The sequence below is a fragment of the Magallana gigas genome, chromosome 4 (assembly GCF_963853765.1).
Source record: "Magallana gigas chromosome 4, xbMagGiga1.1, whole genome shotgun sequence".
Lineage (NCBI taxonomy): Eukaryota > Metazoa > Mollusca > Bivalvia > Ostreida > Ostreidae > Magallana > Magallana gigas.
In genome coordinates this window covers 9,369,226-9,395,719 of record NC_088856.1, presented here as the reverse complement: position 1 = coordinate 9,395,719, position 26,494 = coordinate 9,369,226, and the positions used below count along the sequence as shown (strand labels likewise).

At 32.7% G+C, this 26,494-nt stretch overlaps 2 protein-coding genes across 7 annotated transcripts in view; one reads left to right on the top strand and one right to left on the bottom strand.

Moving 5' to 3' along the window:
* Positions 1-18,156, bottom strand: part of LOC136274419 (uncharacterized) — a 128,475-nt gene extending 110,319 nt beyond the window's left edge. Inside the window, exons 1-7 of one of the 6 annotated variants that reach the window (XR_010712739.1) lie at positions 16,762-18,155; positions 16,388-16,457; positions 7,046-7,229; positions 6,412-6,522; positions 2,580-2,646; positions 2,360-2,481; positions 74-304 (exon numbers count right to left, since the gene is read on the bottom strand). Coding sequence is in view for 4 of the 6 variants with exons in the window: in XM_066081203.1 (XP_065937275.1) it covers positions 74-304; positions 2,360-2,481; positions 2,580-2,646; positions 6,412-6,522; positions 7,046-7,229; positions 16,388-16,453 (781 nt within the window). In the remaining 2 variants the exon portion in view is untranslated. Of the gene's footprint in view, positions 1-73; positions 305-2,359; positions 2,482-2,579; positions 2,647-6,411; positions 6,523-7,045; positions 7,230-16,387; positions 16,458-16,761 lie in introns of those variants that run through there. The other 5 variants (XR_010712740.1, XM_066081203.1, XM_066081201.1 and 2 more) reach the window with 5 other exon arrangements.
* Positions 1-26,494, top strand: part of LOC105339562 (uncharacterized) — a 240,410-nt gene that overhangs the window by 150,712 nt on the left and 63,204 nt on the right. The gene's annotated exons all lie outside the window — the stretch shown is intronic.

Below are 26,494 nucleotides of genomic sequence, written 5' to 3'. Positions count from 1 at the left end.
GCTGAAATAACAAAAATGAGGGTTTCTAACCAATAACCAGTATTAATTTATCATTTTGACCTATTACATGTACCTCTTATAGTCTTTTTCTTCCTCAAAAGTTCGAAGCTATTAACATGCACATCTGCTATTTTTGTTGAATTTATCTTCATCGTATCTTTCCACCACATATCCTGAAGTCTCATGAACAGAGTGCTTTTCCCTGCTCCAGTGCAACCAACAATGATTCCCCTAATATGTATAATGTCAAGAAGTCCCTTTCCAAGAAAGTCTCTCAATTCATTGGTATTTATATTTTCTTTATCTGGAAAATTTGAACATGATTATACTTTTTTTCACCCATAGATTTTTATTTACGATTCAGCTCATGTAACTGGTCGGAAACAGTTACTTAAAACTTTGCTTTCTCTTAAACATATCTTATTGATTATATTGAATTGGATTGGACACCAGGCATTAAGTATTATATCCTCTCATTGTACATGCAAGATAGCTCAAGTTACATGATCTTTATGTATATAGTATTGTGTACATATCTAGCTGTAATCATTTACATGTATATAATAATTTACTAAGTATATAATTAGTGAATTGAAGAGGTATAACAAATAAAAAATATCTGAATTATAATACTTGTTATAAACATTTTAAGAAGTAAATAACAATATAAAAAAAATATTTACAGTCGATATGATAATTAATTGACCTGCTTTTATAAATTTTAAATTAAGATTAGAAGACATAATCAATAACTGAATATAAATAAAGGCTTTATCCCATGAGGAGGTTTATATAATAAGCACACTTTGTTACATTACTGGCTGTAGGTCTGATTAAGGGTGTTATTTACTCAGGGTTTGAGTTCTCAAATTCCGATTGTTAAAAAGTTCAATGCAATGAGTAAAATTTGTTCTAAACACAAAAAGTATTTATGAAATGAATTATTATTGACAAAACATTCAATAGTTTTACTTTATTATGGAATTATGCTCAAACAAAATTTGACTTTTAGCCAAACAGAGGAAATTCGGACTAAATTTTGCAGATTTTGTTTTCTGCTAAAAGTTTTTTGGCAGTAGTCTAATATTAAAAGTTAGGATTTTATATTTAAGTCTACGTAATTTTGCATATTTTCCGTTGGTTTTACCTCACTTTTTCATTAAAATAATCTTATGGCACGAATAATAATAATATTGAAAAATGCTTAAAAACGATAAAAGACATCATATCTCAAAATTTTGATCATTGACCTCATATAAATTTTATGCCAACAGAATAAGGTCAATATAAGTAGTTCAATATCATAAATGTTTTTGTATTATCATCATTCAATTTTTTGTAAAATTGAATCAAAAATGGGTAGGAATTTTAAAACTGATAGAGGAAATTCGGATTGAATTATTTTTAAAAATTGATGCTGAAATCTTAATGTTGTATACTTATATATTGCCACTACCATTCGTAAACTGTATCTTATTTTTTAAAGTGTTTAATTATTTGTAATATTTTTATAATTAAGAAAATCTCAATCGTAGTGTAAAATTTTATGGGATTTTTCTTGAATTTTCAATAAATATTCAATGGCCATTAACTCAAAAAGTAGGTCATTGACCTACTTTTCTGAAAGTGAAAAATAACAATACAAGCAAAGGTCTATAACACACAATAGATGGTTTTTCATTATCATCAGTGGATTTTTTTTTCATTCTGAGTAAACGTCATCCTTAAAAGGAACTTTTAATGCTTCGATTTATATATATTAATTTATTCAATTAAAGTATACAAGCATGAGGGAGCCGGTTCAAGTTCCCCGCGCGCAAGTGTATTTCCTAAGACAAAGCTTTAACTTGGTAATTATTCTGATGTAATCATTCAGAAAAAAATTCAAATCAACATAATTCTAAGATTTTGTGCATTTTTAAAGTCTTAACGTAAAAAAAAAAATCAAATCAAATTGCACACGCGTCGTATTGTGCCATAGGAAAATTATGATATACACTAAAGATGAATAAGTATAGCCAATCAAAAAGGACAATGCAACAAGATAAATATCATATGGTTGTGAATTCGTAAAATTTCAAAACTTTTTCTTAGGTTTACAGAAATTCATAGGTGTTCCGAAAATCTTTTTTGCAGAAACTCAGTCAGTGCGGGGAACCGGTCTGTTTATAAATCATAATGATTTTCAGGGGATCGATTTACTCTTTTATATAGTGAAAATTAAGTAGATGTATACTAGTATACTTTAAAAGGTTGTTTTAATGGCAATTAATTGCAAAACAATCCGAAGTGTCAAAATATTATTTTCGGCCATGAAGTTTATTTGATAAATAAATAATTGATATACTTAGTTTTGTACCTTTTTTTCTTTTTTTATGAAGAATCAGACCACAATATACTGCAAACACTATTGCACAACAAATCATAAAGACAACAACAATTAAAAACCATTTATCAGTCTTCACTTCAGAGGAATGTGATCTACAATTGAAAACAGTGATAAAACATATTATTTTAAAATGTACATATAAACTGTACCAATAAAAGTATAAACAAATGTTTTCGACTAAAAACTATACTTCTCTTTGCAATCACTGTCAGCAACAAAACAGCGAAGGTCTTTGTTGATCGCTAAACAGGCTGGATCTAAAAAAAGAAAAGAGGCAAGTTTTCTTAAAGAACACAGTCAAACATATCTTAGTGATTTTGATATGTAATACTTTATTGCCAATTGTTAAACTCTTTTGTTTGTCGACCTGAAAAATGTACGCATTATTTCAATATTGAAATTGTTTTAAAGAACTATATATGATATGAGTTCAATTTGGCCCCAATAATTTAACATTTTTTAAGTGCTTTGGGTACAATAAAATGTTAACTTATTTTTTTTTGAAGAGTTGATATGAAATATATACACTCACTGGCAGTATATGTTTGAGAGAAGTGACGCTCTTTCTATAATTCAATCAAAATCAGCCAAAAATTGTTCTTATCTTCTTACGAATGGGAAATATAGAGCATGCTTGAACAACGACAATTTTTTTGTTACTTATTAGTCTTTGTTAGATACATCTCAGCTTAAAATATTTTGTTTGTTCAAGCATGCGCTCTTTGTTTTCTGAAAAAATAACTGCTTGAAAGCAAGCTGTTTCATGCTAAAAATGCAAAAATAGCAAGAAAGGTTGTCTTTACAATATCATATTACTAAATTGTGGGCACTTGAACCAAAATAAATATTATGTAAACACACACAAACACACACACACACACACACACACACACACACACACACACACACACACACACATATATATATATATATATATATATATATATATATATATATATATATATATATATATATATATATATATATATATATATATATCCAAATCACGTATCACAAATCACGTCATATATATATATATATATATATATATATATATATATATATATATATATATATATATATATATATATATATATATACTAAGAAAACAAAGAATTATAGTAAAATGATGATGTTCATTTTAGGGGGGGGGGCATTTTAGGCCCATATCATATATAGTCCTTTGTGCAGTTTTTTATCATTTCTCACAATAAGTTGTATGTATCTATCTATCTATCTATCTATCTATCTATCTATCTATCTATCTATCTATCTATCTATCTATCTATCTATCTATCTATCTATCATAAACTGGTATATATGTCTCTGTCTGTCAGTCAGTCCTTTCTACCTTCCGTCTTGTGGCCTGACAAACTGTGATGTCCTAACTTTTAATTACTATAATAGTATTTTATTAAGCATGTATAAATGCTAAGGACATGCTTATCCATTTTATATGCTAAACTAAACGATAGTATGATTGGTTGTTATCACTTATTTTACATGCGGAAAGTGTCATTGTTATGCAGAGCGATTTCGGAATACACTATTTGAGATACTAATACATTAAAGCTAGGCAAGCTCCTGAACAAAACAAGATTATCAACAGTCTCGATTGAAGTCAGCATTACGTAAGTTCTATGACAGATACAACGATCTTGTCTGAAATATGACCTTCCGCTGGGTCAAAGGGAAGCTGACGTTTTTCCTACTTATTGTTTGACCATTATTAAATACCTATTTGTCTGCGGATATTTCCGTTTTCTCTTTTACTACAAAGAGCAAACGGTAGGTGTGAACGGTCAGCAGAGGATACTCACTCATGGCACCTGATCCTACTTTTAATCGTGTAGAGATCCGTGTTTGCTCTGCTCCTGTATTGTATTTTTCTTCTGGACTTTTGATTTTACACTCTGTTCGTTATCATGACATTTCATTCTGTCGTTCAAATTGTTTGTACAAAACATTACTCCAGAGCGCAAAGTGTATAAAGTGTGAGGATAAGCTTTAGTCTAGCAGTTGACGTGAAACTTTTATTAAGGTTCGATTCGGCTCGCCTCCTAAGGTTGATAGTTAGACCCTAGTCTCCTGTCTCGTTCACTGTTAAATTCATGGCATCACCTGTTCATTGTTATATCTCGCATTTGTTATCATTGTTCTATTTCTTTTACTTTGGGAAATTGTTATAATAGTTGTAGTGTTAAGTCCTTGCTAAGTGTGTTGGCTTTGGGTTTCGGTTACTTGGTTAACGATATTAAAAAGGCAGGCTTACTTGATACGCATGGTGGTAAAGTAAAGGTTCTATAACTTAATCGTTTTGTACATGTGTTTAATTTTGTACTTTATTTCATTCACGATTATAAGCGTATTAATCCTTAGCCTTTTTTTTATTATCAAAATCTAGGTATAGATTAATTGTGACACTCATGAATAGTTAGTCAAGTTGGAATATTTCTTAATCGTCGATATAAAATAAACTTTGGTTTAAATAGAGTATCTCAATTATTACCGAAATTTGGAGTAAGAACTAAGAAAACTTAATTTTTGAAATAGCTAACAATTTATAAGATGACATTGAGATTTATTGAGTTTAATGAAAACCACTATACTATTACCTAGGTACCGTGGTTTTGCCTCTATTACAAGTTTATGTAGATAAAAGCAATATAGACTATGCGATTACACCCCTGACGGAATTAAGTTATACAACTTATATTAAAGTGTAACTTATTTATACTATACTTATACTTCAAGTACAATAGTTTAGGTGGTTTAGTCAAGTATAGATGTAAGTATATTCAAGTATACTTTAAGTATAAAATATTTGTACTGCATTTGTACTTTAATCAAGGCTATAAGCCAAATATAAACCACTTATAAGCTAAGTATATATCAGGTTTAATCTAAAATTAATGTTAATATGCTTTTATACTTCATAGATCAATTTATATATTTTTTATCAGAATCAACTTTAGATAACACTGATCATGAAAAATGACAAAGTTTCAAGATTTTCATTTCATGATTTTTTTCTTTAAAAATGCATCAAAAATAATAATTGCTTAAAAAGTGCCAGGCACACCAAATGAACCAAATCTTAATAAAGAATTTTCTTAAAATAAAAATTTATTTAAAATTTACGTTAAAAATGATTATTCAGGACTTGCCTTGCTAGGAAGTAAAAACAGGCGGTGGGGACTTTAACTTGTTATAGCATGGGAAATATATATATAGAAAGAGGATTTAAATAGTTTATATTTCACACATGTACATCGTATACTTTACACTGAGGAGCTAGCATCAATGTTTGAGGAGTAAGTTATTTCTATGTAAATTAATAAGCAACTCCACTTTTATTCACGTTTTTGGCAAAATATTGCAGTTACAATAGTCATTGTTGTGTGCATGTTGTTAAAAAATCCCTTCTATAAGTATTGTGTAATGCTGTGGAAAATTTCGCATTTAATTATTTTGGCTATATGTATTAATTGTCAACTTTTCATGGTTCAGCAGATCATCAGTCTTTGTACAATTTGAAAAATACAATTTCAAATTATGTACAATATTACTTATGTATAATGCTGAATTGATTTATCTATAGGTAGAATATGAAATGAAATTGTGAAGTACTTCCTGTCGCAAGTATACTTATAGAATACTTTAAATATTTTGGATTTTTATGCAAAGTAGGCTATCAAGTATAAGTCAGCAATACTCAACAAAAGAATAAGTCACTTTTACTTTAATCATATAATATATCTTTCTTATTCTTAACAAAACCTAATTTTCATGCAAATTCAAATTACCTTAAGTATATTTGAAGCATACTTTAAAACTATACTTGGGGTTTACTTCTTAGTAAACTTCAAGTATATCTAAAGTATAAGTTAATTCTGTGAGGGACTACATTTAGCCAATTCTTACGTATGTGTTTTGAAATAATGAAAATAAATTACTTTTAAATCAACTAATGTATGTTTCGTTTTGTTTGATTAACATTGAAAGACAATTAATTGTCTTACTTGTATAGAGTTCATCATCGTAATATGGCAGATCAGGACAACTGCTATTAAATCGCTCTACACAGCTGTAATGATTGAGGTCGCCTGTGCCCTCCAATAGGATACAGAAACCTGTCATATTTAAAATAAAATGAGTAACGGAAATTGTTTTCTCCTTAACCTATTAGAAGATATATTGTTCGGACTTGACTGTCACTTTTTTTCACTAAACAATTTATTTAGTTTTCTCGTGTTCTTCCACAAATGAAATATCATACAACTCTGCACGAAACCAGCTGCATCTTACTGAAAAGGGTTTTGCTTTAACGGAAGGAGTTTTTACAAAAATAGTTAATAAAACTAAAGGATACATTAAAATGGTGCTTGGATTACAGCTATGATTAGGTGAATTATTATTTTGTTTTATTCATTGCAATTAAGAATGAAAATCATATCTGAATATTTGGGAAAAGAGTAAATTAGAAACAGAAAAATAGATAACGGAAAAATCATATATATATATATATATATATATATATATATATATATATATATATATATATATATATATATATATATATATATTCCCGTGACTTAAAGGATACTCCTCAAATAATTTGTTAATGTTTATTAAATAGTTATATTAATTCTGTACCTTTTCCATAGAGCCCTTTTTTGCGATCCGTGCAGAATTCTATCAAGTTTGATAGGTATTTATCAGGAGAGCACAGGTATCGTGAGTGTTCAGAACAATTTAGTCTTCTTGCTGCTTTTTCAAAGTCTGCTTCATTTGAGGGACATTTATCCACAGGGTATACAGGAAATCGGTAAGAGTGAATCTTTTAAAAAACACAAATATAATATATATATATATATATATATATATATATATATATATATATATATATATATATATATATATATATATATATATATATATATATATATATATATATATATATATATATATATATAAAGGGGTCATTTTTTATGCACATGAAAATAATTAAAATATTAAAACTATAAAAACTAAAACATCTTACAACCTTAAAACGATTATTATACCCGCACTTTCTAAAGAAAGTTCGGGAATATTGTTGTTACCTCGGTCCGTCCATGATGACGTTCGTCAGCCCTCGAGATCGTTAATGGGGACAGACATTGGTGTTTTGATTAGTGAAATCGATCAGAATCATAAATGCAAACATTTTCTTTTCTACATTGCCTAACAACATGTGTATCCTTCTTTATATATATTGCGTCAAAGTGTAAGTACTTTGGCCCCTAAAAATCTCTAATTACGTAATAAATGGGCGTGGTAGTGATTTTTTCTGATAGATATTGTTAGGATTAACAACTTTGCTAGTATAAGGCATTACAAAATCTTTATCATGTCTAAGTTATTCGTAATAGAGTTTACGAGTGTCTTGGTCCCTAAATACGGGGCCAGCCCTTTTTTCCTGATTTTATTAAAAAGAATTTTGATTTTTTACCATTTTTGTTATATATGTTTTAACAAAATATCAACTGATAAAAGAAAGAGATCAAAACGTCTCAAAATTTTGAATGAAAATTTGTACCCAATTTTCGTGCCTAGGCGAACTCCAAGAAATGGCGCCACTGGCGTAAAACAACAAAATAGTGCACAACTTCAAACAATATACTACCTATCCTGAAAATTTCGTATTCATATCTCAGATAGTTTCTGATATCAGCTCTGCAAAAAATAGGTCGTAAAAAATAGAAAATCGGCCGTAACTCGATACCGGAAGTGACGATTTCAATCCTAAATAATAATAAGAAACTGTGCGAAAACTATAATTAATAAATAATAACCTTAATTACAGCACTAACGTACGTTTACTGAAAAAATGTCAGTTCCCGGGAGGGAATGAGTGGAAATTGTTTGTAAAACAAGCCATCTGTCATTACCAAACTGAGGTATGTAGAACCTGAACACAAGCTGACCCAGACTTCGGAATTGTTCGAATCTTCCACTCAAGGATTACTCCTATCAGCATTTGAAAAATTTAATTATTCTTATGAGGAAGTCCCATTTATCAGATACCTCACCAAACACTGGGCTATCCCACCTACCGCTTTAGAGCAAACCTGTACACTCTGTTTCATCAACTTCACAACACAAAATATTGTACACAAACAGATGAAATATTTCTTTTCGTGTTCTTCTAATACTGTAGTTGGTTATGTGCCCCCAGGTAAAATGTAATACAATGTATCCTCATTAAAATGAGTTTATTCTACATATAAATGAACGTAATAACTATTAATAAGGTTGGCGTAGAATGAATTCCTTATATAACAAGTAAAAGAGCACCCCAACACAACATGTGTCATCGCCTATTTAAATAGACCTACGACTTCGAATATAACTAGCTAAAAAAATGTAAATAACTTTCCTCTTTTTCTACTTGTACGTATATTTTGCTCACATTTGAGCGTAGTTCTATATTCTCTGATTATCCTTACGTTTATTTATTATCATACTCATACATATAAAAATGGCATTCTTTTTATTAAAACATCATAGCCAACCGGAAAAATCCTAGAAATAATAACAATGCAAAATCGTAGCAAATTCAAGTGAAGCTGAATCCGTTGCCAATGCTAAATGATGCAATAAGGGTGCGACAGAGCTCTCGTATTACATAAAGTATTATTAGTGTAGATTTAAAGTTGTGAAAATCATTACCCCCGATAGAAAGGTGGTTGTCGAATTTGTACAGTTGTGTTTGGTGGTTTATTTCAGGAACAATAATCTTGAATGTAGGTCTACCAAGAGGCTCGGTTTTGTTTCCTTTTTTTATTCTTACTACTTTTGTATACATTAATGATATTGCTTAAGAAAACATTTATGATATAAGTATAATTCCTGATGATACTTCATTATTGGTAGTTGTTGATTTTTATTTATGTAACTGACTGAGATAAAGTTAATAAATGGTCAAAGAAGTGTTGTGGATTTTAATCAAAGCAACACTGTGAATATTGATTATACTAGGAAAAATTCAATTTATCCTAATACCGTATAACATTTAGTATAAACGGTCCTATAATTGGTAATGAACATTCATGTACACATTTGGTAATTTTATTTCAATCAGATGGTAAATAGACCATGCATTTACAAGATATTTAAAAAAAAAAAAGATTGTACGCGCCTTAACATTTTACGCTTGCTTAAATTTTAAGTGACAGCAAATTGTTCACCTTGCATTCATAAGACCAGTCTTTGAATACGGAGATATTGTATGGGATAATTGTTCCGATCAAAGTTGTAATTTATTAGAATATTCCAAATTGAAGCTGAACGAATTAGTACAGGGATGAGATGTTAAACTCTTTAAGCTCAAAATTGTATTAAGATATGGGTTAGTAGCTACTGAGTGAACGTCGTAAAGGGCATAAATTATTTTATAAAATAATTTTTGGGAGTTGATTTTAATCAACTCTCCAATGCAGTTACTCTGGCAAACCGAAAGTGAAACAATGTTTGGACCTAAGCACAAAAAATCGCCGCTGACAAGACTTAGTTCTTGAAAAAAATAGAAAAATTCGATGTAACATATGCTGAAGCATTGTTTTTCAAGGAAATTGATTTATAAACACTTTGATAATAGTCAGATTTTATATAATACGAACAATTTAGTTATTTTTGTAGTCTTATGTGAACATACGCAAGAGTGTTATAAAGTCTCGTTCAACCAGACGCTCGGCTGTCTCCATAAATATCCGACAAGCAGAGAGGCTGTCTTGCTTGTCGGATATTAACGGAGACAGCCGAGCGTCTGGTTGAACGAGACTAGAGTTCGATATCAATAGTGCTTAGATCCATACGATTTTTAGAATTGTTTCGATTAATAATACATAGTTTGAAATCTATCTTTAAATATTACACAAGATGATTCCTATGGGGTTTCTCGAAATTCTTGTCGAAAAAGTCTAAATTCATAGAATAAAAGAGTGCGTAATTCAAATACAGACAAGAAACTAATTGCCATGCAAGATAAATTGATAAATCAATAAAATCAACTCCCCTCAGTACTTCAGTACTTTGATTTGATAAGCACCTCAGTATCTTAGAGATATTGTTGAACCCTGTATGTACTTTAAGATAATCTATAATTTAAGAACAGGTAGTATGACTTATAGAATTCCTTTTTTGAGAACAACATCATGCTTTAAAAGCTTTTTATTATCTGCTATCAAAGCTTGGAATGAATTACCACATGACACTAAGAATTATTCTTCATTTTTTTTCATTTAAATCAAAGCTCAACAAAAGTTTTCACAAGAAAGACCACGGACTCAGGGGAGAAAATATTCTGCAATGTCAATTTAGAAACAAAGCAAGAGACTTAAATGCACACTCAAGGAAGATTTCTTAAATTAGGACCCATCTTGCCAGTATTGTTGTATTTCATGTGAACATACTGAACACTTTTTTCCTTCTTATCCAAAATATGACATACAAATGAAATAATGTTACATACTTTACACAAATTTATCACACCACTATCTGTGGAAATTTTATTACATGGTAGCAATTAATAAAACGTGCATATCTTTATCTAATTATAGCATAACAAAAGACAGATGATTGAATAGCGGATTTACTTTATTACTTCTTTAAATTTTTTGAATATTTTGTTTCTTCATTTTATTTTTGGTATTCTTCCTTTTTGTTCGTTAATTCCTGTTGTAGATGCATTATATGCTTTAACATCATTTATTTTCATGCATTATACGTGTATAATTTATCTATTTACACAATGTTATAATAATATATTGTAAGGGGAGGAGATAAATACGGCATGCATGCTATTCGATTTTATTTTATTTTGCGAAACTGAAAACTATGTTTTTACAAAGGAATAAGAAAGTAACTATTTAACAATCTTGGAAAATAATCGGTCGGGAAAGCTTAAACTTGGATGGAGCATCCTTAGGTAGTTTAAATTCAAAGTTGTGGAAATCATGATCCCCGGGGTAGGGTGGGGGCCACGATGGGGGGGGGGTCGAAGTTTTACATAGCCATATATAGAGTGAATCTTAAAAACTTATCTTCTCAGAGACTAATTAGCCGGGTAGCTGAAAATTGTGTCGACACATTCTCAGGTAGAGTAGATTCAAGTTAGTTAAATTCATGATACCCAATGGTAGGGTGGGGCCAAAATGGAAGGTTTAATTTTTACATATGAAAATATATAGAAAAAAATCTTCTAACAGTTTATCATCAGAATCCAATGGCCTTTAAAACCTTAATCTTTGTTGCGGCAGAAAATATATTAAAAATCTTCTTCTATAAACCATTTGTCTAGATAAGCTATACCTTTATTGAAAGAAACCTCAGATTATGTTGATTAAAATTTGTTCAAATTCAAATCTTCAAGTGCATGAAGGGACCACATTTGGGATCCAATTTTACAAAGAAAAAAGTGTTAATTATTCGAAATGACTGAAATGTCATAATATATAGTTTTAATTATATACAAGCATATTGACATTTTCTGATTCTTTGAAATTGTTTAGACTTTGGCCCCTGGACGATTCTTGAGCTTTAAAAGGGGTTCAGAGTTTGATGTAGGTTTATACTTTATATACACACTTGTTTAGGATCTTTTTGAGAACTGCAATTCTCAAGATCTGATGTGACTATAAAATCATTCGGTTAGAAATATGACTTGATTATAAACATAACAATATCCGGAGGGGTGGATTTTTTTTATATGGAGAACCTATACTACATTGTCCAGATAGTTTATATTATAACTCCATTAAGCTGATTTTATCGCACCCATTGTTCCTCAGGTTAGCGATGTTGCACATGAGCCTTTTTAAATTCCTATCGGAGAGTAGGTTAGAATATTATTGCTACGAAATATGAATTTACCAACATGAGTGGTAAACGTTGCTGTTGGGTTTTTTAATCTTAAAAAAAATATATTTGTTTCCAAGCTCGACAGAAGTCAACATTTAGGACATTACATTTCACATGAAAATATTTTTATACAAGTATATCACATACTTTAAATTGAGTACGTTGTTTAGACATATTAAACAAAATTTGTGCAAAATTATTTTACAAGAAATAGGGTTAATGCCTTCAACAGCAATTTCAAAGAACCTGAAATACGATATTTAACAAACAACATTTCGGTTATCAAATACCACCGCGAGAATATCTATCTAAACAATCTATAACTATACATTATAAAATTTATTTATCCATAATTGATGATGTTCAAAATAGACCATCTCTGTATATAGCATTATTTCACGCATATTCCCCATGAAATAAGTAACCTCTATCTGCTAGAAATTGAGCCACCTGAGCCTTAAATTTGTGTACGGTAAAACATCACATAACAAATAGGTATGTTGCACTCTGTCACTTTTGTGACTTTATCATTGAAATAATCAGGAAAATGATAATAGATGGGTGTATAACAATAATTAAGTTTATAAAATTAATAATAAAATTATGAATATTTGATTCTTTATGCCATAATATTTTACAACCAAAATAATCCACTCCCATTACTCATGTAATCAATGATGTGATTGATTAGATAATATATGCAAAACCTAATCCTTGTGGTCTGAAAGCGCCATGTACTTGATTAATTGTAATTAATCAAGTTCAGACCCCAAGGAGGGAGGGAGAAAATTTTAAGTGGAAAAGTGCATTCCTATACATTTTAAAATGGATTAATATTTGCCAGGATATACATATGCCTTACAAACCTTAATCCCATATACATGTAAACACATACAAATACTATTCATGCATGGGTAAGGATATATATATGCCCAACCAAACAAGTAACCCAATCTATCTAAACAATTTATAACTATACATCATTAAATTTAAATCATAATATTTTACGTAATAAGAATTAGTGGAGCAGCTTGGCAAAAAACCATTTATCTTTCAATCCTTAAGGATCAATATTTAATTACACATTACTTTAGGAAAATTGCTCCTACTAACAAGTCGCAGCTTTTGATTACAAGAGGCCAATTGGTCTTAACGGTCACCATATAACCCATACACAAACTTGTCGAGGAGTCTCATATATGCATTTTATTAGGATTCATTCTGGAGTAGAAAATTTTTAAATTTGTAATGACGACCACCTTCCTGCCTGATATCTTTCAAAAAGAACTATGAAACCTATAATTTTGGTGAAAAAACTTAAAGATCCGATCTACAAAATCATGAATTCAGTTTTCCTTGAAGGTGTGTGGGAGTAAAGAAGATAATTTTTAAACATTATATGCATCAACATCTATACATCAATTTTGGCCCTGCCCTAGAGTCAAAAGCCATACTCCAGGCGACATGAATTTCACAATTTTGGTAGAGGAGTTAGTGGTCATCATAACCATGTATTCAGTTTTTTGCCCTCCTGTGTGAGAGTAAAGTAGAAGATTTTTTAAGATTTGATATATTTTATATTTGGCCATATTGGCCCTACACTAGAGCCTAAACCCCTGGCACAGGGGCCATGAATTTCACAATTTTGGTTGAGGGCTTCATGGACATCATCATCATGCATTTAGTTTTTAACAAATATATATGGGAGAAGAGAAAAAGATTTTTTTAAGATTAAATACATTTACCTTTATGGTTATATTGGCCCAACCCCCTGACCCAGGGATCATGAATTTTACAATTTGATGGAGGGCTTCATGGACATTATTATCGTGTATTTAGATTTAAACAAATACGCATATATATGGGAGTAAAGTAGAAGATTTTCAAAGATTAGGTGCATTTTTACTATATGGCCATATCACCTAAGAGCCTGAACCCCTGACCCAGGGGCCATGAATTTCACAATTTAAGTAGTGGGCTTCATGGAAATCATAACCATGCAACCAGTTTCTTCCTCACATGTGTGGGAGTAGAGAAGAAGATTTTGAAAATTTGGTGGGTTTTTTTTTTTTTTTTACATATTTTGCCTGTGGGCCATGAATATCACAATATAGATTCCTCTTACCATAGAGATGGCTCACATAAAAATGGTAACAATTGGACAAATAGTTTTCAAGAAGAAGTAAAAAATGTAAAATTGTTAACGGACGACGCACGACGACGGACGAAAACGGTTAGCAACAGGTCACCTGAGTTTACTAAGGTGACCAACAAATGTGTTGTTGATATGTGTTGATGATATGTTGGTCACCTTGGTAAGCTCAGGTGACCGAAAAATGTGTTGATGATATGTTAACGTAATAAGGAACCACAAGGGACCAGAATGCTATAATGATACTGCCATATACTTCGAAAAGGAAACGTTATAATAAGCGATGTTGTACAAAAGATGTTTAGAGTAACGTTCCCAACATTTTTTTTTATTCTTTCATATAAGTATAAGTGCCTAATGGACTGGTTCCTAATTTTTCTTCCGGGCGTAATCCTAACTGTTTTTGTAGTTCCATGATTACTTTGTTTCAAATAAGTGTTGTTCCAATAGATTTTTTAAAGTTGAATTATGTTCGTGATCTTTCTTTATCTGATCAAAACATCGAACCCACTCATAGTTTGCAACGAGATGGCATCTTCATATAGTTATTAATAAAAATATGATCGATATCTCTTGCTCAGGGTTAAAATTTGGTGTTCGACATGTGTACCAATTCGTATTGTTCCTATATATTAATCTATACACATTGAAAACCGTGTTGCATAGTGCTATAAATTTTAACGTTTCCTGCCAAAATAAAAGGACAAAGTAACTTGTCATGTATTTACATTCATCTTCGAAGCTATGTCTAAAATTAAAAACCGAAATCTCACTTATTAGAGATATTTAAATGCCATTTAAGCAACACCTTTCTTACTATGAATACGGTCGTTACAAAGGCAAGTGCATCGTCGTTCTATTTCAGATTTGTTTTGTTTGTCACTCGCCAAGTTCAGTTATTGTGACGCTTAGTCGGCTTAAAATACATAACATCAAACCATGCATCAGTGCAATAATACAATGAAGAATGACGATTCAAATTTAACCGACTTACGTTATCTCAACTGGCAAAGTGCACCAGAAAACATATAGAGTCACTGCAATGACGTTTTAGTAAGGGGGCTAAGTTAAGATCTGATAGAGAGAAAATCAATTAACAACCAAGTTGATGTCGTTGATAGTTGTACTAAAACGTGGGCTGACCCTACCTAAAATACCCTACCAACGATAAGTGTATTTAAATTAATACTGATGTAGTGAGAAGTTCAAAATGATGAAAAAAGAAAAGCAAGAAAATATGTCAGAAATAGAGTCTACCGGCTACTAGTCTTCAAAATACACTGTATAAAGGCATCCGGATACATGTGCAGTATCTTACAACTGCTATGTTAATCTTTGGTATTTCAAATGACCCGAATAGGTCGAATAATCACTGTTTTAGTACAATTGTACTAGTGTTTAAATGCGCATTTGAATGAAAAACGTAAGAAGAGTGGAAAATCCCTAAATGTCCTTGAGCTACATTATGTTTGAATGATTTTTCCGTGTAAACAATACAGTTATTTTAATAGCATGGCGTAAATGTTTAAAGTTTGGTGATCTATTTTTGTTTGTTTTGTTTTGGTATATCTATTTCATTTTTGGGATAGATGATTTAGTGCCAAAACTGTAGAATATAAGATTGCATTATTGATTATATTCAGGAGATGAGTTAACCATCTGTACAGTTAGCTTTACTGAGTATTTTAAAGAACATCGCATCCAGCAAAAGAAGCTTTTATCTGATTTAAGAAAAATGAGAACCTGCCTGGAATTGCCTTCTGTTAATGGGCATGTGTACAAAATAAAGTCGAAAGCATTAAAGTATTGAAAATCTGAATTTCGCACTTGCAAAGTTGCAGAAATATGTAACACATTACAACACTGACCCATTCTGCAAAGGCTTGTTATACCACGATACATTAAGTATCAATTTAAAAAAAAAGTTAAAACACTTCACCTACCGATTTTGCGACTGCATGGTCAAAGACATTGAAGACAAGTAACAAATGTAACAGTTGATAGCCCATAGTTCTGAAAACAAATCAATTTAAAATTTGTGAAAAGATTATCTCCAGTATAACATGTCCTAAACAAGACAGACATTTGCAAAACACAAAGTTTGCCTTTTTAATAGGACTCTGCAGTATATTTCATTTAATCAGTCCCGTGTTACCAGATATTCACAAGCATTAGTACGATGTACCTAATGTATGACTAAATAAATATGGTATAAAATATTAAAATAAACGTACGTTATATATAATTGATCACATCAAAATACAGCAAAGAATTGTACATTTAATCAAATTTTCATATCTAAATATCATTTACTTACCCGATCTTCGTCGTTCAAAACTTGTTAATGATCTTGTTATATCATTTTGTGTTTAAATGCGCATTTGAATGAAAAACGAAAGAAGAGTGGAAAATCCCTAAATGTCCTTGAGCTACATTATGTTTGAATGATTTTTCCGTGTAAACAGTACAGTTATTTTAATAGCATGGCGTAAATGTTTAAAGTTTGGTGATCTATTTTTGTTTGTTTTGTTTAGGTATATCTATTTCATTTTTGGGATAGATGATTTAGTGCCAAAACTGTAGAATATAAGATTGCATTATTGATTATATTCAGGAGATGAGTTAACCATCTGGGGCTAAGGGGGACAGAGCGTACTGTACCTGTACATTTGGCTTTAATTTCTAATATATACTGTTAATCTCGTTTCTTTTACTTGACTTGTTTACATGCTTACAACAATGGCAAGAGGGGGGTGGCAACTCCATATTAATTCTTTTGTTTTGTATAGTCATTATAAGAAATAGGGAATTAGGTTTGCTGCGAGAAACAAAGGTTGGTAGGGGCATGCTCTTCCTTTACCCACCCCCCTCCCGATGCTACATACATGTAACCATATAAGTATATAGTGTTTTACAACGAAGAACGAGAAAAACATTAAATGTTGGCCAAGCATTGTTATCATCAGAGCATGGACAATGTTTTAGAAAAAAAATCATCAGTTTGTTTGCTGTTTGAAACTTTGTATTTCAGTCGAGTCTTGACTTAAATCAATTATCATATTATAATAAAAGGGTTATTTGCTTTTGTACTTGTTGTTTAACTTTGGGCAAATCGGATTTAAACTATTGTAATGTATTTTACACATATAATGATGTTGTTTTGATCATCATTAACAACCAAATATTAAAGGAATAAACAGTTATAGTTTAAGTTTATATAGTTTAAGCCCCAGTAACGATTGGTCGATTGTGCTTCTACGGCTGGTCTAGGGGCGGAATTTATTAAAAATCTTACGAAACAAGCAGCTACATCTTACAATTTTGGTAGGACGTAACTATGCTTCCCATAATCACGCACGGTTGATGTTGGACATGCACAGCAATCACAAATGTTTCCTTCGAAGATCTAAAAAACGTACGCTGCAGTTGCACTTCACTTAAGCTTCATCCGTACGTGTCTGGTGATCGTGCTGGAGCTAAGGGTTTAGCAAGTCGTAGCTCCCATGACATATCGTAGCGTCAAAAATCGCAATGAAGTGATTGAGAATGTAACGTAAGACAAACCGATGTTTGACGTGCCAGTCGTTGGGGTCATGAACAATGGTATTCAAAGACGAATAGCCACTCTCAACGAGCGATGCCCGTAGGAACCGCTCTTTCGTCTTATGATTTTCGTGTACCCGACGTACGTTTGCTTGCGAATGAGAGTAATAATATTTGCGCAGACTCTCGTCAAAGTTTAGGGAAATTATCTTTAAGGAAAGTTATCAATTTACTTCGCTCAGATAATAATCTCCTTTGCAAGAAATTCGATCGTCTTAATGCCGAGGCAAAATCTAGATTTACAAAATATGACAGTTTTAAAAGATATCAAATGATTACTTAAAAAAGAACTCAACTCTGTATTCAACAGTATGAAGCGCCATAAGGCTCCTGATCATGACTCTGTTACAAACGAGCATATCATACATGGAGGGAAATTTTAGTAACCTGCCTCGTGATGATACACAATTTAAAGTGCCCTGTTGCAAAATTATTCGTCAATGGAAACAAGGATTGATACATGAAGTTCCCTTATACAAAGGTGGATCAACACCTAAAAATAAGTGTGACATTTATGGATCAGTTCCCGTAATGCCTAGTGTACTTAAAACATTTTCGGAAAAAATATTATGTCCCGCATATTTGAATTTCTGATCTCAAATCAACATTTTCCCGGTGCACAACAGCAAGGGTTTCAAAAACCTTTAAGCTGCCTTACTGCCTCATTTGACTTGCAAGAAACAATTTTACACAAAGCAGCAATTAATATGTAAGCTTTTTAAGGCGAAGCAAAGCTTTTGATTCACTCTGAGGTCAAGGTTCTCATGTTTGAATTATGTTTGATGTTAAAAGCAAACCATGGATGTTGATAAACGATCACCCAAACACTGCAAGTTCTAAAGTTCTTAACCAAGTTCAGTCAGAATGATCTCCTGTTATTTAAGGTCTGACAAGGAAATGTAATATCCTCATTTTTGTATTATGTATTTATAGATGATCTTTTAAATAAAGTAAAACAATAAAGTAAAATAAAAGTACTGACGGGAGTTAGTTTTATCGATTATTATTAATTTTGAATCAACGATATGTTATTTGCCATGGTAAGTAGCTTCTTCTATGTGTTTGAATTACGAACTCTTTTTTTTAAAATATGAATACTCGGACATTTCCAAAAAGAATTACGAGAAAACCCCATATGAATTATGTCGTGTAATATTTTAAGATACTATTAATTTCATCATGCTACGTATTAGTAATCGAAATATTTCTGAAAAATTGTATGAATCCAAGCAATATTGAACTTTAGTTTCGTTCAACCAGACGCTCGGCTGTCTCCGTTAATCTTCGACAAGCAAGAGAGATTCTCTCCTTATCGAAGATTTACGGAAACCACCGATCGTCTGGTTGAACGAGTCTCGGAGACTATAGTAAACTCTAGCGTAGGAATACATACCACTACAAAAAATATCTAAATTGTTCCTACCAATTAAAATCTGACTATTTTTAAGGTATTTATAAATAAGTTTCCTTGAAAAACATTGCTACAGAATTTATTACAGCGAATTTATCCGTTAATTACGAAAACTAGGTCTTGTCAGCGGTGATTATTAGTGCCAAATATTGTTTCACTTTTGGGTTGCCAGAGTAACTGCATAGGAGAGTTGATTAAATAAACTCCCAAATAAAGGTATGATGAATGTTCAAAGTAGCCGCCCCGCCTTAGTATACGATCATGTATTGGTATATCTCCAACAAGCCTTCAGTCACTTTAAAACAGTGCAGATATGCACTAAAACAAGTGTTTATATCCTGTCCTTAAAAAGGCAAACATAATTAAAGCATACAAATGTTACTAGGTCAATGTTTGATTCCTGTTCAGGAGAATTACAATTATTTAGTTATTGTTGATCACTCATGTATACTTTCTAAAAGATTAAAGAAGAATGCAGCAAGGCCCGTAAATCTTATTAGAACTTTCCGATATAGGCTCGCAGTTTCTCAAAGACATTATCGAACTTGTACAAAACGGTTGTGCTGCCTTCCGCTTAATTTGGATGTGAACTTTTGAACTGCATATCCTTGTTTGTTCTCTAGAAACTCAATACTTTCAACATTTTGTCTTTAAAAATGCATTGAACATAATAAAATCATGTAGATCTGACCTAAAACAAAATTATAATTTAAGAAATTTATTCAACATTTTACATTTATCATGTCAATTTATTTTATAATAACAGTGTCCCTTTTCCTCATTTTTCTCTTACATTCCATTACATGTGTTTTTCTTTCACTTGATTTTATGAACGTATTTGTTTATTTACTCGGTCAAGTACATCAACTTACTTTAATATACTTGTGACAGTAGTTCCGTGAGGAACATATTCCGCCAACAACAGTCCTCCAACGAACACGGTTATGGACTGCTCTGGTGGCACTATTTCAGGTCATATCTAGTGCCTGTAGCTCTGCCTCTGCATCCCGCCCCAGGGGTTTCTTGGACGTTCCGTTAGGAACATATGCCATCAACAAAAGTCTGTCTTCCCACGAACACGGTTCTGTTATGGCGCCACCGTTCTAGGTCGTTTCTAGTGCCTGTAGCTCCGCCGCTGCTTCCCGCCTCCAGGAGTTTATTGGACGTCCTCTTTTCCTCTTGTCCAGGGGGTTCCAGATAAGGTTGTGTAATGCTCGATGGTGGTTTCGTCAAATTATGTCCTATCAAGCCCCATTTCCGACGTCTTATTTGTATCTCCATTGGTTATTGTCCTGCTTTCCTCCACAGATCTACATTTAAGATCATCTCCGGCCACCTGATGTTTAAGATGCGTTGAAACAGGTGTTGCAGAAGGTCTATATACTCTGCAAGGATGTTTTTGTAGTCCTCGAGGTTTCCGCTCCATAAAATACGATTGAGTTAAGGATCCGTAGCCTGGGGCTAATGCAAATGCAGATGTAGATGTAGGACCAAATTCTTTGATAGACTTATCAATAACTTTAACTGGTATCTGGGCAGTAGTGTTTATCGTAATAAATTCTGTTTTCTTCAGGTTGATCTTTAGTCCATTTCCTGCTGAGTTGCCAGCCGAGTTGTCTTGTTCTGAATCTGATTGTGGTTTGTGAAAGGAAAACCAAGTCGTCGGCAAAGTCTAGGTACATGTAGTCAAGTTTTGTCGGGAGTGTCCAATGTGTTCTATTTCTCCTGTCTGATGTAAGAGTCTTCGAAATCCAATCAATAACAAGGTGGAAGAGAAATGGCGACTGAAGACATCCTTGTCGAACTTCTGTTTTGCCTTTAAACTGTCAGACATCCGGCCAGCATGGGTATTTCTTCATTTCATGCCTGACGATGTGTGATATGTGATACAAATTAGGGAAACAATTATCACGGATAATTCATAGTGCCTCAGTATCTTCCAGACAGTCTGTCTGTCCACACTGCCAAACGTTTCCTCGAAGTAGAAGTTGGCATTAAGTAGGGAATTCTACTCCCATGATTGTTTGGTGATACATAAGCTAGCTATCTGGTCTGCATAAGATCTGTTGCTTTAAATCCAGCCTGCTGATAACAGAGTTTTGGGTCGACTGCCTTATTCATTCCTTCAAGAAGTATCTTGTTGAGGACATTGCCTAGCACTGACAAGAGCATAAGTACCCGGTAATTACTGCACTCCCTTGGGTTTCCTTCCTTTGGCACCTTGATAAGTATACATTCTTTTCATTTTTCTGTAATACTCTCTTTCTCCCAGATCTTCTTGAAGTGGTTATGCAGGATTATAAGAAATGTTTAATATCAGTTTGACGGCTTCTGCTGGTACATGTATCTCATCAGGCCCGTTCATGAGCGTGCTGATTGCCCTCCTGATCTCTGGCTTTGTTGGTATGTCATAGTTGATCGCAGGGTCAGTGTAGCATGGCTGTTTGTCCGGAGGTCTTTCAGATTCTGGTCTTTTTAATAGTTCCTCATAATGATCTACCCATCTCTTCAGTTGTTTTTTAGATGTAGCAAGAGGGTTCCTATTTTTTTTGTCTTTTACTGGCTTGTGTTTCTGTTGAAATTTGTTTGAGAGCTTTTCCTTGACCATTTATAGTTCCCTAAAGTGTTCCTGTCCTGCTGCTTCTTCGGCTAGTTTGCATTTGGCAAGATTGTCAGTATGACTTTTTTCATTTATAACAGTATCACGTTTATCTTTTCTGGTATTTTTAAACTTCTTTGTTTAAGGTTGTGTAGTCCTCCTGAGCGTTAGCTTTTGCTGCTCTTGTTCAGCTGTTGTTAGGCGCTGCTCTCTTTTCCTTCTCCACATCTATTTTTACAGTATGTCTGCAGATATCCTCTCTTTGTGCTGAGTCTGTCTTCTTCCAAGGACTTCTTTACATGTTCCACGCCACATCTTGCTGATATGTTGCCCCTTATTTGGAATGTTGGTATCAGTGTTTTCTAGCTGGTCTTGTAATGGTTGGAATTTGTTAGACAGGCTGATGTGGAATGCTATCCTCACTTCTTCGGTCTTGAGGAGGCTGACATTGTACTTTTTTATCTTGTTTGTTATGTTATTAAACTTCCTGAGGCGGAGTCTAACAGCTGTCGTTAGTAGATGATGGTCTGATGGATTATCTGCTATTCGTATCACTCTGACATCCTTCCATGCTTTACGAAACCTCTTGTTTATGCAGATGTGGTCAATCTGATTCTCTGTTACGTGATCTAGTAATCTCCAGTTGACCTTATTAATTCGTTGGTGGGGGAAGATGCTTCCTCCAATCACAAGCTGGTTAAGACAGCAACTATCTCAACATTCGCGTTCATACGGTCTAATCCTTGAGTGCACATGACTTCATGGTAACCAGTGTTGTCAGCTCCAATTTTTTGCATTGAACTTGCCCATAAGTATCGTCATGTCTTTATTTCTTGCTTTATCAAAACTATCTCTAATGACTTCAAGGAAAGGGGGTTTAATTTTTGGAATTTCCTTCCTAGACTGTTTTCTATCCTTGGATGTTGATCACAGTCTCCCCATTTAGCTTTTAATATTGGTGGGGTTTTTTCTCACCTAGTCTTTTCCACATGTTGGTATGGCTACAAGGCAGTGGAGGTTTGAATCAGAGTTTACCTTCTCTTAGATGAGCGGTCCTCCAAGACAGGTGAGCCTCTTCTACCAAAAGCATTGGTTTTTAGGTGCCAGATAACTCACCGTTGCCCCTTCTCCTATCAGTATTAGCAGTTCCGCTGGGCTTGTTACAAGCCACACGAGCGGGCTAGGATTTAAATTTCGTTGTCAGATGGTATAAGAGCTCCAGGCGCAAGCCACGAGGAGCAGTTTGTAGACGCTGGGAGCTTATCCCCAATGCCAAATCCTCGGCGATAACACACTGTGGAACTCTGTCAAGTATACATCCTCTTATTATGATACCGATTTCTTTGAACATTCGTGAAATCAGTTAGTGTCACGCAAATCAAATGAAGCCAGAAGATAAAGTAACTCGTTTAACAGACTTAATTTTAACTTAAATGATTTTCCTTTTTCTTCAGTTTTGCTGTTACAGCCGTAGGATAATTTATCCTTTTTGATGTCACCTGGTAAGCAAATTGCTCATCAAGTTTTATTTTGTAATTGTGATAAGATTAGATAATTCAGGGCCGGACAGGGGACGCCATTTTGGTTTGTACGAACACTTCTTCCTCGGACGACAACCAATAAAATCCTAAACTTTACCACTGTCTCCTGTCATGTATTTCAAGTTAAAGATCATCTTCATCTTCAAGAATTATCACCCAATACTCGGTGATAAATGGTGGAATGAATATTCCAGATGAAAAAACAGGCCAATTGAACTAAGGACGGTTGTAATAATATAAATGCCTAAAATTCGATTTAAGGTTCCTCAACACATCAATGTTTTATTTGATCTATCGATAAATAATCTTGTTTGAGATATGATTTTACAAAACAGAGGCCAATAAAAAGTGTAGCACTTACCTATTTAACACAACGTTCACATCGCCTCACCATCTTGAATTAATCTAATAACTAAACAGTATTTAGTAACGCTTGAATAAAATTTAAAGATATTACTTATCCTTATCCCCTCTCCTCCAATAAGTAGGAATTTGATGATCTTTGGAATGGGATTTCTTTAGAGTTTAAGGACCTTGGATTGATAGGAAAAAAACTATCGTTTGCAAGCTTACAAAATGTTAGGATTGATGTATGCATCGCCAGGAAGTTCCATGTACTCAGTACTGTCGATGAATCAAAATTTTTGTTAACAAGACTTTATATGTTTAAAAGATTTGAAGTATAACACGTGTTGTTAGTGATGAGTTTTAAACTCACTGAAAATTGCTGTGAGTTGTCTCGCTTTGCGCAAGGAATAACATACATAAGCCATCCACTATTCTTCAATCTGTGTTAAACGCCTCCCAAAATTCCATATAAACACATAGAAGCCTCTTTTTGAACGAATTGAATTTAAAAAAGTTTAGAGTGAGGATATGGTTTGCAGTAGAAAAACCATTTTTTCTTAAACCCGCTTTATTATTATGAGTCAGTTCTATCTCTCTAGAATATATGTACGTACAACTGCAAACGCTTTCTTGAATGCATGTAAATAAGTTACCCAAGCAGCTTTAGTAGCGTAATGAGTTGGTAGTTTTTCGGCAAAAGGAGGTCATCCTTGTTTTTGAATATGGGTTTAATATTATCTACTAACCATTTTTCTGGCACTTTTTCGCCATCGAGTATAACATTAATAAAAACTTGTAAAAAGTTAAAAATGTATTATAAGGAGATGCATTATGCTCAAAAACATGTTATCATAGCGGGGTATCGCTATCAGCGGAAAGACTACCTTCATTGGTACTTTTAAAAAAATAAAACATATCTTCTATTTTTACCGGGCAATTAGATTCCCTATTTGCAGAGTTCAGGATATTTAAAAAAAATCTTTTGTATTTATTGATCGGATGAAACCAGTTGTGATTTGTTTAGCATTACCAATGACCATTTTGTAATTCTACTCTTTTCTTAAAAATTATTATTTGTATCGTCCGCTTTTAACCTGTAGCAAGAGCACTATGCTAAATAATATTTTTTTAGCTGATTTACACACTCTATTGCATCAGGGTTTAAATGTCTTTCCATGCAAGGTAAAAATTGTGAAGGTCTAAACATATCACCAGCTGGATTTGTATATATTAATCGAATGTATGCGTTGGTAAGTACCCGGATATTGCAAAGAAATTGTCTTTTTAACCCCCCCGATGTAACTGTTCAAACCCAAAGGTATCTAGATGCTTATAAAAGTAAAGTTACTTTTTAATAAGTACATGTAAAATTTTGCGTGACTGTCAGGTAGCAAAAATTCGACAAGCAAAATTCAAAAAAGAAAGAGAAGAAAACGAATACAAATGTGAAATTCCTAACCCGTTAATTTTTTTTTGGTGGAGGGGGGGGCGTCTCCGTGATTATATTAATTTCACACATTAATTTAGGGGGAATTGTTTGCTGCGAGAGAAAAGGATGACCCCTTTCCCGTGCACCCCCACCCCCGATGCTACGTGTCTGCCTGAAAAAGAGTTATTCGTCCCCCAGTTGGGACTATTAACGCTAAAGAATTAAAATAATGAAAACAAATTATCATTTACTCAATGGAAAAATCTTTGCAATCTCAAATGTATTTCTAATCTTAAATAATATTCAATCGATTAATGGAATTTTTAAATACCCTTTATAGCATTGTACATAATCTATCGATCACCTGTTATATTAAATGGCTTGAAATCACACAATGAATTCGGCGTATATAATGAAAACATCAGATAAGCATTTCATAAACTTTTATCATATAATGTAGAGATTAAAATTGAAAGCTTAGGTCTATGGTAAGTCTCAGCCGTATTAGGCCTAAATATGGAACTTTGTGTTTCCTTGGACATCAATGGCCTGCACATTGACGAGGGAATGTTACCTCACTTGTTGAAGGAGTGCATAGATTGGCACAATTTTAGTATACCTCTGATACAAAAAAGCTAAGCTTGTCTCCGAATATGTAAAAATAGGAATTACGATTGTTCATGATCAATGCTTCTAGTCTGTTTACCGTAAACTGACAAATCAGCCGAGTTTACCTGCGTTTGCACAATGACCTTGTCAGTCACAGGCAATCAAAATCCAATAGAAACCAATTCGATCAAGGAATTAAAATTGCATCTTCTAAATTGTTAGACGAAACCTACCGCTTTTCCAAGGATTAATTTTTACATTGTCAACTCCGATTGTTGAATTGTCGAAGAATATATCAGAAGTGGCGAACTGTTATTTAATAACTCTAGAAATATTGAAACAACAAGTATATATAACTCACAACAACTTTTGAACTTTAAGTGTGTCAGATGCAGCCAAAACAGATTTTCCACTTTCTCATAAAGATACAAACAAAACTCATATAAAATAATTGACAGCATTATTATTCCTTCTTTGAACAACAAAATCATGGTTTAGAAGTGATATTTT